Source organism: Prunus avium, chromosome 1 (assembly GCF_965620075.1).
Source record: "Prunus avium chromosome 1, drPruAviu1.hap1.1, whole genome shotgun sequence".
Taxonomy (NCBI): domain Eukaryota; kingdom Viridiplantae; phylum Streptophyta; class Magnoliopsida; order Rosales; family Rosaceae; genus Prunus; species Prunus avium.
Window position 1 is genome coordinate 38,379,570 of NC_142284.1, and position 16,654 is coordinate 38,396,223.

At 37.4% G+C, this 16,654-nt stretch overlaps 2 protein-coding genes across 4 annotated transcripts; both read left to right on the plus strand.

Moving 5' to 3' along the window:
• The first annotated feature begins 3,655 nt into the window (after positions 1–3,655).
• On the plus strand, positions 3,656–7,665 carry LOC110760501 (Regulator of chromosome condensation (RCC1) family protein). 3 transcript variants are annotated; one of them, XM_021962782.2, is made up of 7 exons: positions 3,656–3,988; positions 4,783–4,826; positions 4,963–5,245; positions 5,344–5,693; positions 5,801–6,202; positions 6,370–6,754; positions 7,110–7,665. In XM_021962782.2, exons 3-7 carry the CDS (start codon positions 5,018–5,020, stop codon positions 7,350–7,352), a joined length of 1,608 nt encoding a protein of 535 aa, XP_021818474.1. In that variant the 5' UTR covers positions 3,656–3,988; positions 4,783–4,826; positions 4,963–5,017; the 3' UTR covers positions 7,353–7,665. The 3 variants fall into 3 exon arrangements, with proteins under 3 accessions (XP_021818474.1, XP_021818475.1, XP_088106949.1); XM_088250823.1 differs by lacking the exon at positions 3,656–3,988 and adding an exon at positions 4,629–4,646; XM_021962783.2 differs by lacking the exon at positions 4,783–4,826.
• Positions 7,666–14,664: 6,999 nt separating this feature from the next.
• LOC110760515 (Pectate lyase family protein) lies at positions 14,665–16,616 on the plus strand. The gene is made up of 4 exons (XM_021962793.2): positions 14,665–14,868; positions 14,976–15,713; positions 15,872–16,010; positions 16,113–16,616. The coding sequence occupies exons 1-4, from the start codon at positions 14,762–14,764 to the stop codon at positions 16,332–16,334; spliced, it is 1,206 nt and encodes a 401-aa protein (XP_021818485.2). The 5' UTR covers positions 14,665–14,761; the 3' UTR covers positions 16,335–16,616.
• Positions 16,617–16,654: the final 38 nt, after the last annotated feature.

Below are 16,654 nucleotides of genomic sequence, written 5' to 3' on the forward strand. Positions count from 1 at the left end.
AGAAGGTAACCTACAAATGATGTTTTCTTCGAATAGAATTAGTGTGATACTTTGCATATTCTCTCTCTCTCTCTCTCTCTCTCTCTCTCTCTCTCTCTCTCATTTGATATTATAAAACTTTTCACGTAAATAAAAAATCATTTTAACTCTCTTCTTTACCCAAGAGTATAAACTTATATAATTACTACTTATTCGCTTCAATAACTTCATATGTGTCAACATTTATATATTAATACTGATTAGTACTATTGATAAAAAGGTACATACTTGATTATACAATCAAACAATCGGTAAGATTAATAGAAATTAAATTCACCTGAGATACTAAAATATTCTGCAATTACAACAATCACTTTAATTGGAAAGTTATTTATATACATACTTAAATCATTGTTTACTCTAATCTACGTGAAACGCACATGTCTCAGTGACAAGTGTGTTATTATAATTATTATAATTATATTTATCTCCCCTCCCCAACAAGTGTGTTAGCTTTAGCCTTGCTATTTATCTTCCCAAAGCTCTTGTCAAAATGACAATAATTATTGATGGCAACATGAATTAGTTAATTAATTAAATAGGCTGGTCTTGGACGGGCCTGGTGTAATATTCTGAGACAATCTGGATAAACAAAGCACATTAATTGTGCATATAATTCTACTCTGAATATATACATGTGGATTTTGTTTTGTGTATCCATACATATCGAGTTACAAATAATTTAACCAAATCATTAGTCACAATTAATTAGCGGTAGGTGAGCTCATGCAAAATCAGTTGTTCTCATGGTCTTTCTGTAGCACTGGTGCTGTAAAGGGTCTTCTTGATATTCTATTTGTCAACTCTGAGTGAGCTAGGCTTGAATTTATAATAGTTAATATTACTCACCGTCTTGTTGAATATATTTTTCCTGAATGCAAGAACCTCCATCTAAAGTGTATTCACATCTCTTATTAATGAAATTCTGCTTGTTCTCATAAAATAAATAAAATAAATAAATTAGCTGTAGGTGAGAGTTGAGAGCACAAATGAAATGAGTTTCTTTGTCAGCAATTATCAAACAATCCGACATGCAGTGCAGGCAGGCAAAGTCTGTGAAACCAATTGCCAAAGTTAGAATTATTAGCTCGCCATTTTTATGAACCATATTATGCAAGCTATAGCTGTCGGTGTCACACCACACTACACATGCAGATTTAGTGCATGGCACGCATTTTCATTCGGTCTGCCGTAAATCGCAATGTTTAAGTTGGATTTGGATGGAAGCCTTTAACAAATTAAAAACCGCTAATCATAATTAGTAAGGTAATCATATCCTAGCTTGCTCCCTAAGCTTGACTTCATCTGTTCAACCCTATCGCTAGCTATTCGTACTATTTCACATGACAAATTAACACACATGCACGAAACCTTTTAATTTTGGTCGGACAGAAGAGCATTACCTTTAACCACACTCAATTAACAATTAAGTTCCACCTTAATTAAACATCATCTCATTTTCCATCAAAAGAGGAATTAATATAGATAGACAAAACAAAAACAACCTCTACAACCACAAAGGGTTCACGCAGTCCCCAACACTTTTCCTTTTGATTAAGGTGTAGTATTTGTTGAACGATGTTAGAGATTAATATTTCACACTAGTAACAAATGATGATGAGTTTACATTTTTTAGACAGATGGTGCTGTCTGTTTCACAAGAACTGCTGCATCCCCTTCTTGTATTCATGTCCACATTGGATGACATACGACCTACCAACTTGTATTTTATACACCTCACCTGCATCATCATTGCTTGAATGTTCCCAAATAGGATTCATAAAAGGCATTCCATCTACCAACTTGTATTTTCAGACATGTACTTAGGTATTGCCCATCTTTCTTATCCATCGATACTTACGAAATGATTTTTCTTTTAACCAATATATATATAGGTTTATAACGGGATAATACTAGCTACTTTGTCATCCTCAATCAATAATATAAGGACACGTGAAAAAATTATCTCGTATGTCATTGCGCTATTGACCGAGTATAGAAAAAAGTGATATCTCCGTCTCTTTCCACCGACATATATTAGCCTGCACTGCACCTACTTAATGTTCATTGGTAAAGGAAACAGCAGATCTAAAATAAAGGAGTAGAACTAATATTCTACTTTACTTTAATTGGAAGGATGATCTTGTAATGGAAAGATAAATGATAACTATCTATGGCGAGATTAAAAGGAGAAACCATGATTTTTACCTTTTAACCTTTTCCATGATGAGATCGAGTTTAATATGCCTTCTTTTTTAACGCAAGAATTCACGGCATGCAAGAAGCTTCTGTCTTTCATACATGTTGCATAATGAAAGCCTATGTTTCCTTGTGCTTTTGACAGCTAATTCAGTTGCATGTGTGTCCCTTTAAGACCTGGCTCATTGATCGACAGACCCACCCAAACCCAACCCAACCCAAGTTGCTTTCAGACGATCGATCAAGGTGTAATTTAGACCTTTTTAGGAGAGATAAAAGAAAAGTTAATTACCTGTCATGAAAAATTTCTCAATTAGAATATGCTTGTAACTTAAGTTTTGGATCCCTTTCAGAATAAAGCAAAAAGAGGACCGAAATGTTTTGGCATGGAGGAGGACTTTCAATTGTAAATGCATGAAGGTCCTCATGTTACAGTTATGTAGCTTCATAGAAAAGATATAATGAGGACACTCAATACAACAAATATTCAGGCAGATTGGGTACTTTTCACTCTCTGATTGCCCTGTTAAATAAAATCCTTTTGGTATATATTATAGAATTGTTGACCTCTCCTCAATAATAATGACCTTTAATTTAGAGCCATAGGTGAGGCTGTGCTAAGTAGATCGGCACTAATTGGTATGCTCCTGTTATGCATTGGGACCATTGCGCATCTATCTACACTAGAGGGTAGAAATTAATAAAGATAAATTATTGTTTGAGTTGCAAGTAGTTTCAAGTTTCATCTCGAGCAACAGAACAACACATGAATTTTGTTTTGCTCATGCATATATATGTAATATGATGTAACAAATTTACCTGCAACAATAATTTCCTTGATGCTGTCAGTGGCCTACTTGACAGCAAAAGTGCATAAAATTTCATTTAGAAAAATAATAAAAAAGTGGAAGCAGGCCTACTTGAAATAAATTTATCGATGTTCGGATCATAAAGATTTTAAACACCACATAATCATGCTACGATTGTAATGTATGAGACTTAAACATGTTCATTTTATAAGTGAAGTGATAATGCTACACTGTCTCTGGAACTAAAACTCATAAACAAAATTACTGTTGTTATTAGTTTCACCTTGTTGGAAGGAAGCACACCTTACCCTAGTAATTTGATTCCAAAACGTCTTGAACAATAAAATAATAATAATTAATTAATTAATTGTCACCATTCACCAATTAGACCTTGAAAATGAATTCAATCAGTAAAAACAAAAAGTTTATAAAGGGACACTCGGAGAGTTTATATAATCCTCTTATCTTCCTCATAGTTTTCACCTTAGTTTTCGTAAAACCATAGGATGTGATAAATCTGTTGGAGGAGAAATGATAGAGAGAGAGAGAGTTACCATAGTCAAGCGGAAGCTGACGTGTAGGAATGAGCATACTACAAATATATAGCAAGTAAAAGCTTAATCACCACCCAAGCAAAGAGAGACCTCACCTCCCAAATCCCCATAGAAAAGAAAATAAAAAAGCTCTCAACTATTCATATTCATCCACTCTCTCAAAGCCAAAGGACCAAAATTCCTCTTCCTCTTTATCTCTAAATCCGTTGAGAAATATCTCATACCACTCTCTAGGATAAACAGAGACCCTTTTTGATCAAAAAGCCCACTTCTTTGCTCTCTAATTTGATCCAAGTTTTGCTGTGTTTGTCTAAGAAAAACGTCAAATTCTCTTCAATTGTTGACGGATGCAGATGGGTTTTCAGGAATCGTGGGTTGCTCTGATATGTAATATTCATTTCCTAGTTGTTGGGTCTCGATCTATAACGATGATAATGCAGAATTGAAAAAGTTTGGTTACGCATGTCTTTGTGTTCTGTTTTTGCTAGATTCTTCCTCTCTTTGCGTATTTTGGTTGTTGATCAAGTTTTCTCAATAGTTTTGGATTTTTCTGATGATTTTGTGATCCAGGTGTTCCAAAATTTTTGATCTTTCTGGCTAATTCTTGGCAAAAAAGTTTGCTTGTAACTGCAACCCCTGTTATTGGTATTAAAAAATGGAGGTTGATTTTGCTTGCTTGGTCCATTTTGATCGGGTTAATCTGACCCGTGTCAGTTATAATGAGTTTACGTGGACAAAATTTTCTCCTTTGATGTCAAAATTCTTTCCTTTTTTTGGTTGTCTTTTGACGGTGGGAATATCCATTCATGGAGGACTAGTATTCTTCTTCTCAAAGTTTCCATCTTTTAGTGTACCTCAAGTTTGTTTTACTGTTTTAAGGTTTTGGGTTTCTTTGTTAACCCCTATTCATTTGGAAAGTCTGAAAATTTGTGGTTTTGGCTTTGGTTGAACTATGATCAAAATGGTCGGGTTGTGAATTTCTCTGGTTTCGAATTTTGCAGATGTTTGGTCTTTTGTTGTAAACGATTTGGAATCCTCAAGTCCAGTACATACCTTCTCTTCTGTTTCTTTGACACCATTTCTTATGACATGTTGATTGGACATAACTTGTTGCAATATTTGTTCTTGTAGTTGCTGTCATATAAAGAGTTTTTTTATAGGTATGTTTTTTTTATTTGTAGGTTTGAGACTTGAAGTTTGTTGATCAATAAACATATTTGTCAAGGTAGATACCCCTGCATAGATTCTCCGTGAATAAAATTAGCAAGAATTTGTTCAAGCTTTAAAACTTCAGATGCTAATGCTGGATAATTGAGAGGAGTAATGTGGTAATTGTTGTACCAATATTTCATAATTTTCAGCAATTTAGAACTTCTCGTTTGCAAAGCTTGGCCACTGCGAATTTTGGCAGTGCCAATGGATGCCACAGCGAGCGGGACCCCAACTATACAATACCATAACATTCCTGACCAGCCAATTACCACTATTGTTGTTGCCACTCCTGTACCAACATTCGAAAGGCGGCAACGCCATTGCTTTGGGACCTCCATCCCCGGAGAATTCCCTTTAGCTGCCAACCCCTCCATTGTCCTTCATGTCCTTACTGCATGCAATTTGGATCCTCAAGACCTTGCAAAGCTAGAGGCAAGTGACCTGTTGCTCTCAAGTTTGGTAATGGATCGGTGTTTTAACTCTTAGAATTGATAATGCTGCTGGTTTGATTTTGGATGTGCGTGTTGCAGGCAACATGCTCTTTTTTCAGGCAGCCTGCAAACTTTGCTCCTGACTTTGAATTGTCCATATCAGAGCTTGCTGCTCTGGACATGTGCCAAAAGAGAGGTATATTTAAGCCAATGACAGCTGAGCAACGTCAAGAATTGAAGCAAAGATGTGGGGGTTCATGGAAACTGGTCCTGAAGTTCTTGTTGGCTGGAGAGGCATGTTTCAGAAGGGAGAAATCACAGGCAATAGCAGGGCCGGGTCACAGCATTGCTGTAACTTCAAAAGGAACTGTCTATTCATTTGGCTCTAACAGCTCAGGACAGCTTGGACATGGCACCACTGAAGAGGAATGGCGGCCTCGGCAAATCAGGTTGCCAATTCTTGATCACTCCTTAGACCTGATTGTGTAATGCAAGAAAAAGGAAAGAAAAATAGTTGACTTAAAAGAAAAGTTAATGGAACTCCGTTATGTTGCAGATCTTTGCAAGGCATTCGAATTGTTCAAGCAGCTGCGGGGGCTGGCAGGACAATGCTGATCAGTGATGCTGGGAAAGTTTATGCCTTTGGAAAGGACTCTTTTGGCGAAACTGAGTACGGGGTTCAAGGATCAAAGCTGGTCACTACTCCACAGTTGGTTGAATCTTTAAAAGATATATTTGTGGTGCAAGCTGCAATTGGAAATTTCTTCACAGCCGTGTTGTCAAGAGAGGGCAGGATATATACATTTTCTTGGGGCAACGATAGCAAACTTGGTCACCAAACTGAGCCAAATGACGTTGAGCCCCATCCTTTGTTGGGCGCACTTGAGAATGTACCCGTGGTACAAATTGCAGCGGGATACTGCTACCTTCTTGCTCTGGCTTGTCAACCTAATGGCATGTAAGGATTGTCTTCATCTGTTTGTCTTGATAGCTTTGAGCATTCTGATTGTATCAGACAAAAAAAAAGTTTCCTGTTTTTGGACCCCAAAAGGTGTTTGTTATTACAGTAGTTGCATTAAATATTATGTTATTATTACTCGTTTATATGATCTGGAAATATATCAGGTCCGTTTACTCTGTTGGCTGTGGCTTGGGTGGGAAGCTTGGACACGGTTCAAGAACTGATGAGAAGCAACCCCGACTTATTGAGCAGTTTCAGCTTCTGAACCTTCAGCCTATGGTTGTTGCTGCTGGTGCTTGGCATGCCGCTGTGGTGGGCCAGGATGGACGGGTCTGCACATGGGGCTGGGGCCGTTATGGGTGCTTGGGTCACGGGAATGAGGAGTGTGAATCAGTTCCTAAGGTTGTGGAAGCATTGAGCAATGTGAAAGCAGTGCATGTTGCTACTGGGGATTACACAACCTTTGTGGTTTCCGATGATGGTGATGTATACTCATTTGGTTGTGGAGAATCAGCTAGTCTAGGACATAGTACCGCTACCGATGGACAGGTCTTAGTTATTACTGCTTTATTTCCTATTTCATATATTACTTGAGCTGGTTTTCTTGGTTACACGAAGGTTTTGCCTCTTAACTCACATAGCAGAATGTTGATATGTAAAATTAATTTGTGAACATGGTGAATGATTCCAGAAATTTGATACACTTGTTCCAAAAAATGTAACCAAATTGCAGCACATCATCTGATAGCTATAAAATGACTTGACCATCCTAAAATAGATTTGATGCTTTCCCAGTATATCTAAAAATGTTCTGCTTTTGGTCACATTTACTACCACCTGTTTATTGCTTCCTATATCAGTAAGATTCACACGTTTGCACTGAAGTGTATTGTGTATCTTACAGGGAAATAGGCATGCAAATGTGTTGGCACCAGAGCTTGTGACATCGCTGAAGCAAGTGAATGAGCGGGTTGTACAGATCAGCCTCACCAACTCTATTTACTGGAACGCTCACACTTTTGCACTCACTGAATCAGGGAAGCTATACGCATTTGGAGCCGGGGACAAAGGGCAGCTTGGCATTGAGCTTGTTGCCAACCAGACTGAAAGGGGAAATCCAGAGCAGGTTGATATTGATCTCAGATAGAGTTCATCACAGTATCAAATCAATAGCTTTCCTTGCCACACCACCACCAAGCTTCTTTTATCCTCTAATTTATCATCATCATAACGCATTGCATTTGATGTTTACATTTCCATATCTATTTTGTACATAGAAACAAAGAATTGTTAAGTTTGAAGCTGTAGGGGTACATAGGGGCCTAAGACAAATGCTAAATGGTTGTTGATATCTGAAAATGTTGGCTTTGCACTTAGGCTTCAAGTAGTTGAATAGCTGATACATTTGTCAAGGTTCATTCATCTCATAACTTGTTTATCTCAATTAAATTGATAATTCATCTGCTTGGGTTAAAAATGGGGAAAACTGTAATTTAATTCATGCATCATTTACCCTCTCCTTTTAAGATCAATGTTGGCTTTAGTTTATCCTTTGATCAACCCAAGTCAAAATATTGCAATGCTTGCTTGGCCAGTGGAATTGTTAGTTGTGGGGGCCACTGTCCACTTGGGTCACAGAAGTATGCCCCAGCTCTGAACTGGTGGGCAGACAGCTCGTGTGGAATGAAACATGAGGATGGAGTTCATGAAAATTGACTGTCAACTTAGATATGCCCCAGCTCTGAACTGGTGGGCAGACAGCTTTTGTGTGGAATGAAACATGAGGATGGAGTCCATGAAAATTGACTGTAAACTTTGATCTTCTGCCACTCATTCTGAGTTGATGAGTTTTGCATCGACCGTTATTGTATCAGATGGCTGGGAATATTAGACCCAAAATCCACAGAGCAAAAGAATTGGAGGCCCAGTCTTCTGCCCAAGTCCAAATATCTGGTTCACAGGCTTTAGGCACCATGTACATATAGGGGTTGTGTGGTTTGCGGATTGAACTTATTGGGAATAAACTTCCCATGTCTAATCTCACGAGATGAGAATGGAGGATGTTCATTCTCATGTTTGGGAACGTTGGGAAATGAGGATTAGGAAATGTCATTTTCTCTCATTCCTATGTTTGGTTAGAGCATCCACAATAAGCTTCTTAAATCCCTTTATTAGACAAATTTTAGGGAGGAATTGTAAAAATATGACTCCAACTATACTCCTTATTCACCTTCTAAAATAGGGAGATCTCTAGGAGCTCTTAATCTAAGGAGAAACAAAGGACTCATAGTAGTTCCCTATAATTTAATAATGCTTTGTTTTATGCTTATTTTAAACTTTCAATTAATGCCAACTAGTTTTTTTATACTATTTTAAAATAGTGATGGACCAATTATATTGAGTTTTAAAAAATAAGAGTTTTTGAAGGATCAAAAGTGATATTTGAAAATAATAACATGGTTAAGTTAGTCCAAAAAAACTTGCATTAAGAGCAAGTCCAGCGCAAGGGTTTAGCCCAAGCAAGAGGGGGCCCTAGGCCCGGAAGGTAACTCCAACACGGAAGACCTAGCTTGGGCACGGCGTGGGACCCACGAGCTAAGGCAAGCCCACGGGCACGTCGTATTGCCTTCGGGCAGTTGACATTAGGCTAGCATCAACATTGACGTCAGCTACCAAAAACCAATGGCTGCAAGCCACGTGGCTTCTCTTGGAGGCTCCGATCCGAAAATCTACTCTAATCCAACAGCTGTCCATTTTTTGACTTAAAAAATGGAAATTTTTTGTAACAAATATAAAAAAATTCTTGAAATTTTTTCTATTAATTCCTACGAATATTATTCACTTTCCACACCAAATCTTCATACAAATTCATCTCCTTCCAATATTTTTCACTTTCCACACAAAATTTTCTATTACTAAATTCCATTTGTGTAAATACAAATGCCCTGTTCCATCGAAGCTAGAGGATCGTGGACAAACGTTCAAAATCTTGGCGACGAGGTAAAAAAAAATTAATTGTCGTTTTATTCAATTTAATATCTTTTTTTATTATTTATATTTTCTTGCATTTCCAATTTCGTTTTTTTAATAGATTATTCAAGGCAAAACAAAAAAGAGGAAAACCATTACACATGGCTTCTCAAGTGAACAATGCCCGTAGTCGGTTCCCGTGGTGCGTTCCGTTTCGGAAATAATTGCACTATTACGTCCAATAGAAAATACTCCCCCACATCGTGATCCAGTGGAACCGCCTCCCCCATGATTGAGTTGTCATTGTACTCGATTATGTCGGACTATGAGGACCGAGAGTATTTCAATTGTATGATGAGTGAGGTGTGAATTTTATAATAAATATGAACGTGTGTCAACCGAAAATTTTATCCTAAAATTTTATTTGAAATTTGAGATGGGAATTTTAAAATAAATAGTGACATGTGGCAACCGAAAATCTTATCAAAATTAATCATTTAAGTATAAAAATTAGAAAATAAATTAAAGTGAATAGTAATTTCTCTTTCCCTTGCCTTTGCCCATAAGGGTGGAACTAAAATTGCATGGGCTGCCACTATTCACATGAATAGTGACAGCCCTTGCCTTAAAGTGCTCTAAATGTTTTCTCAAATTGGTGGGGGGTGAGTTTCCCAAGGCATGGGTAATTAATGAAGTTATATGGATGTTGTCTTCTGACTTGAAGGATTAAGGTGGACTATTCATATGAGGTTGATGTCTAAAACTTATTCCTGCTAATTTCACTATTTTTGAGGGGACTAGTGGGGATAAATTTTAGAAATCAACCTCTCATGAATAGTCCTACCTAATCCTCAAAGTTAGAAGATAAAATCCATATTATTCCTTGATTCCACATGAAATAGTCATTTAGGTAGTGTAATCCTCCATATCAAACGTGTGTTGCACTCATATTTAAGTATTTTGGATGAAAATTCCCATATTTTCGTTAAAATGATTAGCTCTCCATTATATAAATTTTCGTACCTCTCTACCAGAAAAAGTTTCGTGTTTCAATTTCTTTTTTCCCTTCTTAGGAAACTCAATCATTCAATCCAGCTGAGATCTGAGTAGATATTAATTCAAATGTCATATGGGATTGAAATTTAGGGAAGTTCAACCGATGAACACAAATGATCATATATAGCATCACAAGCACAACAATGAAAAATAAAATAATGTCCTGTCAGAAATTCCAATTACTTATTTTATTTTTCGTATCGTAAATATCTGTATCTAGAGAGTAGAATGAATGAAATGATATATTATCATTTTTTTTAATATAAAAAAAGGATGAAATGCTTAATTATGGTAGTAATAATGCAACTATGACTTTGTAGTTAGTCCGGTGGGAGAAAATATGATTAAAAAAATGAGGGAGGAAGATGCTCGCATAATTAGTTCCGTAACTTAGCACATGATCCAATCATTAACTGGTTATTAATTTCAATTTATCTATTTGATAGGTTATGAATAGGAATTTCTATTTTAAACGTCATCTGTGGTAGGTTATGTGATCGTACTAGTCGTATACGACTTATGCACGACAACAAGGTGTACTTGTGCCACAAGAAACCAAGGCCCTCCTTTAATCCTTATGCCAAAGATCCCATAATTTTAATCAACCTGGCAGGAAGGATATATTTAGCATTTTCTTCTTTCTTTTTTCTATTTTTTTGTTGAGCAACTTGGGTTGGGTTGGCACCAAGTTCATGAAATGAAACCTTGTTCTTGTTGGTGGTGCATGTCAAAGTGTTGGTGGTAGAGATAAGATGTGTGTGTGAAAGAATATGGGCATGTGCAATGCAAGACAGAGACCTGCGATCGTTGCGTTAATTGCAAAATGGACCAACAGAAGCAATCATGGAGTTTGACCCTCGAACTCGGAGAAGCCCTGGTCTTGAGGGCGTCTGCCTAGCTATATATATATGTATAGTTTAGGGTTTATGATTTAGGGTTTGAATTCATTTATATAGAATAGAACTTAGAAGGGACAAATAAAAAATATTGATCAACGTACGGTAGTAAAAACTTAAAACCCCACCAACTACGTACTTACGTATCCCCTATTCTCTTCCCTTGGGCAATTATTTTCACGGGTGGCTAGTGAAAAAAAACAAAAAATGCATCAACGGTGATGGCGGTATCCCTAGCATTGCGCTCTTAATTCTAAAAAACAAATAAAGAGAAAAATAACAGCATTAATATTTGAGGAGGGTGCAAAGTGGAAACACATTAATTACATGATATACTCATTGATTTGATTAATGCTGTTTAATTATGAAAGGTACAATCGAATAATATCTGAGATGACCCCTTCCTTCCCTCCCCCTTGCACGCTGCACCACCACTGACGTACAATACAACATAACACAAGATAACAAAATTATTTGGGTCTTTTAATCCTCTGTTGCACATGCATCTTCTTTTCCCTGCACCCTGCAGCTTTGAGAGCCATTCACTCACATCACGTGCAGCTCATCCCATTTTTCGCATTTATTTATTTATTTATTTATTTATTTATTTATTTATGGGGCATATGCTGCATGTGAATGTGATACTCTCGAGTACACGTATGGCTTGTTGCTTGTTTGTGAGGAGAGGACCGATCTTGTTTTGTAGGCTGTCGGTGATGAAAATAGTAATTAGATTATCACATAATTAATCTGCATATATACAGACTAACTTGTTTCTCCATCCAATCAGGACACATGAATGAATGTATCCAATTTTGCTTTCATTCTCTCTTTTGTGCAATGTTCTTATCAGCCAAAGATACCACTTACGTACCTAGGTTCAGTGGCGGATCTAGCCATGCCGAAAACTTTTAGAAAAATAAAATATGTATGCAGTTCCCTAAATCCAAGACCCTAGAGGCATATATGAGAGAGAGAGAGAGAGAGTATGTGAAGCCGACATGTAACCATAGGCTTTATCACTCAGTTTTCAAGGCTAATATTCTTTTCTTCACAGTTCCAATATGATATTCACTCAAATGGTCTAATTTAATATGTAAATTTTGCCTATTTAACTTTCGAATTCTGAAACCTCCACTGCCTAAGTTTGCAGATTTTCTACAACAAAATGTGTAACAAGCTAGCCAATGTATTTTAGCTGCGTTACATCTTTTGCGCATAATATATATATGTAGATAATTCTTATTAGGTGATGCAAGAACATGAGGGGTTATACAAAACTAAATCAATATAAAATTTTGAAAGATTATAATTGTATTAGCGTCAAAGAGTCTATAGACTCTATATATACACAAGCTAATTAATTAACTAATTAAGCTTTTCCTTGTGAGGCAATTAAGGGTGAAATTTCTAAACACGGCCGCAAATTTAGCGCGCAAAGAGATCATCCTGTTTGTGTGTTCTGGGCCAAATTTTCAAGATACTTTAATCATCATGTTTATGGTGATTATTATGTGTGCCTAATGGCAATACGGTCTTGCTGACACGTGTTAAGTGGATGAACATGTGGCCGTCACCCTCATCCACTCACAACAATAATACAATACAAATTACAAAAGTTTGTTGTTTTGATGCGAAGTTATTAACCCACAAACAATGACAAAACTAGCATGCTGTCTTTTGTTTCAAGCCTTCCACGTTGTCTCGGGTCTGGTTGGCTACCACCACCATTAACGGCCCCAAGTTCTCAGAATATCATCGGAGTTCAGAAGTCAGAAAATATAACTGCTTCTTGAAAGAAAATAAATGATAACATATCCTCCAACAGTGACACATAATGACCAATCATTTTTATTTTATTGTTCATCTCCTTCATGAGATCTAGAATAATTAATTCTATCGAACTTTTCATGGGTGGTTCCCACCACCTCATATATATGATATGAGACAAGTTGCAAATATCATTTCGATCCCTACCATCTTTCTTTAAAATAAAATCAAGAGTATAATTGTATGTCATTTTGATGATTATATTAGAGTTTTTGACATGTAAATTTCTGTTTTTTTCCTTCCTTCAAGATAATATGAGGAGAAAAGATAAAACAAAGTTCACGATATCCAATAATAGTAGTAATGTAATCAATAGATACGGTACAAATAGTATTATATATTCGGGTGAATTTAGCACGAAAATTACTTTGATGTTACTCGAACAACACTAGTCGCCTATCTATACTCATAGCGCAAAATTTGATTAACAACGGCCCCAATGAAAATTGTCTTTTTTATTTCAATTTTCAAGCCCGATTTAATTAAAAATTAGAAAATAAAAAAACCCATATCCACATTGTGTTCAGGTGTAGTGTAGTTGAGTAATCAACTACCCGCATTAACGGCCTCCGATTCTAAAGAGGGTTCAGATTTGAACCCAAGCCTCGTGGGACCCATTCGCCAGGGAAAACAAGGGAACAGAGGTCACATGGGGAGAACGTGACCCCCCCAACAAAAATTGCCATGTCAGCATATGGACGGATAGTACGGACCCCCATGTGCCCTAAAACACCCGACGACTCAGTCTCACTCTCTCCGTCTCTTTCTTTCCTAAAGCAAATCACCTTCGTTCACATTACGAATTCTGCTTATCTTAATTTCTGTGGGTTTAAAACAGAAAAGTTGTTGTATCTATAGAATAATATTTATAAATAATAAAAAATCCATATACTATAATTAGGGAGAAGAAATTTACAGCAAAAAAGAATAAATATATAAACGAAAGCTGAGGTCTCATTGCCAATTTGCCACATGCAACAAGGCACAAAAGTCAATAGGCCTTTATGAATCCCTTCCATATAAAAAAATTTTCCCACTTAGAAAGAGAAGAATAATTCAGATTTAAACTTCTTCACACAAGCCATGTACCAAATTCGTGCTGCATCATCATACACACATGTGATGTGAGGAGTGTTAAGATTAGTCTGGTAAACGACCGTTTAACCCTAATTAACACCTTTCGTACACATACATACACTGATGCTAGCAATTGTAACATGACGTGACTTAGGAGAAAGTTAGAAACAAATTGAACTGGCAGGCAGTAGTTAGAAACAAAACTTGAACACAAGAAGAAGAAGAAGAAGAAGTGTGTGAATTTGAAAAGAGAGAAGGGAAAGGTTATCCATGCATTTCACCACCACATCATGCCGACACAAGATTTCATTGAGAAAAGTGTCGGTGTGCAGTGTACAGTTAGTTAAATAATGCATTTTGTTTTCTTTTCATCCTAGACTTTTAGCTCATGTTATTCGTCAAGAATTCTATGTTTATAATTAAACTCTCTGATTAAACATTCTGTTTAGTTTTAATGCAAATTGGTCTGCAAAAATTCTTGAGGGAGAGACGGAGAGAGAGGTTGCTTAACGGCCAAACGACTGTGTTGGGACCCCCTTAAATCAGAAACCCGGTGGACCACAAATATTTATTTTGTTTAATATTCAGGCTCTGTTAAACCCTTAAGCCCCTATATAAGCTCACCTTCTCACTCAACTTCTTCCTCACGAGCATTCTCTTCTCTCTCTGCCTACCTTGCTCTGTTCTCTCTCTCTGCTTTTGTTTGCTAGCAGAGAAATTAGAAATCATGGCAATGCCACTCTCTCTTCTGCTTCTCTCTCTTCTTCTAATCCCAGCCTTCATTTCCTCTTCCCCAGTTCAAGATCCTCAACTTGTAATACAAGAAGTACAAAAGTATGATATTTCAAACCCTTATGAAGTTACATTTACATATTTACTTGGGTATAAAGTTACAATGTGTCACATGTGTTTTTGTGTTTTTTTTGTTGTTGTTGTTGCAGGAGCATCAATGCATCAAGGAGAAATTTGGGTTATCTCTCATGTGGAACTGGAAACCCCATGGATGACTGCTGGAGATGTGACCCCAATTGGGAGAAGAATCGGCAACGGCTAGCCGATTGCGCAATTGGGTTTGGAAAGCATGCCATTGGAGGCAGAGATGGCAAAATTTATGTGGTCACAGACGCAGGGGATCACCCAGTGAGCCCTAAACCAGGCACCCTCAGATATGGTGTGATCCAAGATGAGCCACTGTGGATCGTTTTCAAAGGTGACATGGTGATCAAGCTGAAGGAAGAGCTGATGATGAACTCGTTCAAGACCATCGACGGCAGAGGAGCCAGCGTCCACATTGCCGGTGGGCCCTGCATAACCATACAGTATGTGACCAACATTATAATTCATGGACTGAACATTCATGACTGCAAGCAAGGAGGAAATGCCTATGTGAGAGATTCACCAAGCCATTACGGCTGGAGGACTTTGTCTGATGGAGATGGGGTTTCAATTTTTGGTGGAAGCCATGTTTGGGTGGATCATTGCTCTCTGTCGAATTGCCGGGATGGGCTCATCGATGCCATCCATGGATCCACATCCATCACCATCTCCAACAACTACATGACTCACCATAACAAGGTCATGCTCTTGGGCCACAGTGATTCCTACACACAGGACAAGAACATGCAAGTCACCATTGCCTTCAACCACTTTGGAGAAGGGCTTGTTCAGAGGATGCCAAGGTAACTAATTAACAAGCTATTAATTAATTAATCACTTTTCTGCTGACGTGGGTTAGACCAGTTGACCAGGGAAGTGAACCCACTTCCTTGCACCCAAGCTCGATATTGAAAATGGCAAGGTAATTAACAAGCTAATGATTAATTACTTCTTGTTGCAGATGTAGACATGGGAATTTTCATGTGGTGAATAATGACTATACTCATTGGGAAATGTATGCTATTGGTGGCAGTGCCTCTCCAACCATCAACAGCCAGGGCAATAGGTTTCTGGCACCAAATGATAGATTCAACAAAGAGGTGAGTTTCAATTAATTACTGTAGTATATTAATTATTGCTCAGTAAAATTCTGAAATTACTGTTTTGTTAACTTAAAAAATCAAAATGGGATTGGTTTTCAGGTCACCAAACATGAAGATGCACCACAGAAAGATTGGAGCAAATGGAACTGGAGGTCTTCAGGAGATATGCTGTTAAATGGAGCTTTCTTCACAGCATCTGGGGCTGGAGCTTCTTCTAGTTATGCCAGGGCATCGAGTTTGGGTGCAAGACCATCCTCACTAGTGAGTTCTCTAACAGCTGGGGCAGGTTCACTCAAGTGCAGGAAGGGCTCGCGTTGCTGATCATCAATGGGCCCCAACTTGGCCACAGAGACTAAAGGAGGACTTAAAAAATAAGGGAAAATGAAGGACTAAATTAAAGAACCAAAAATAAAAGACCAACTGTAATTACAAGCAGCTAGCCTAGGGTTTTTCATTTTCTTGTATATCAGTGTTTCACTTTAACCTTGATGTTTTTTTTTTTTTTCTCTGAAGATCTCTTGGTGATCATTGTGTGAAAGGAACAAGGCCAAAGTGTTGATATAATTAAATATTAAGTGAAAGCAGAACTTAATCTTTTTGGCATTTGATTTGAGGTCCCAAATGGGGTTTTGCTCACATGG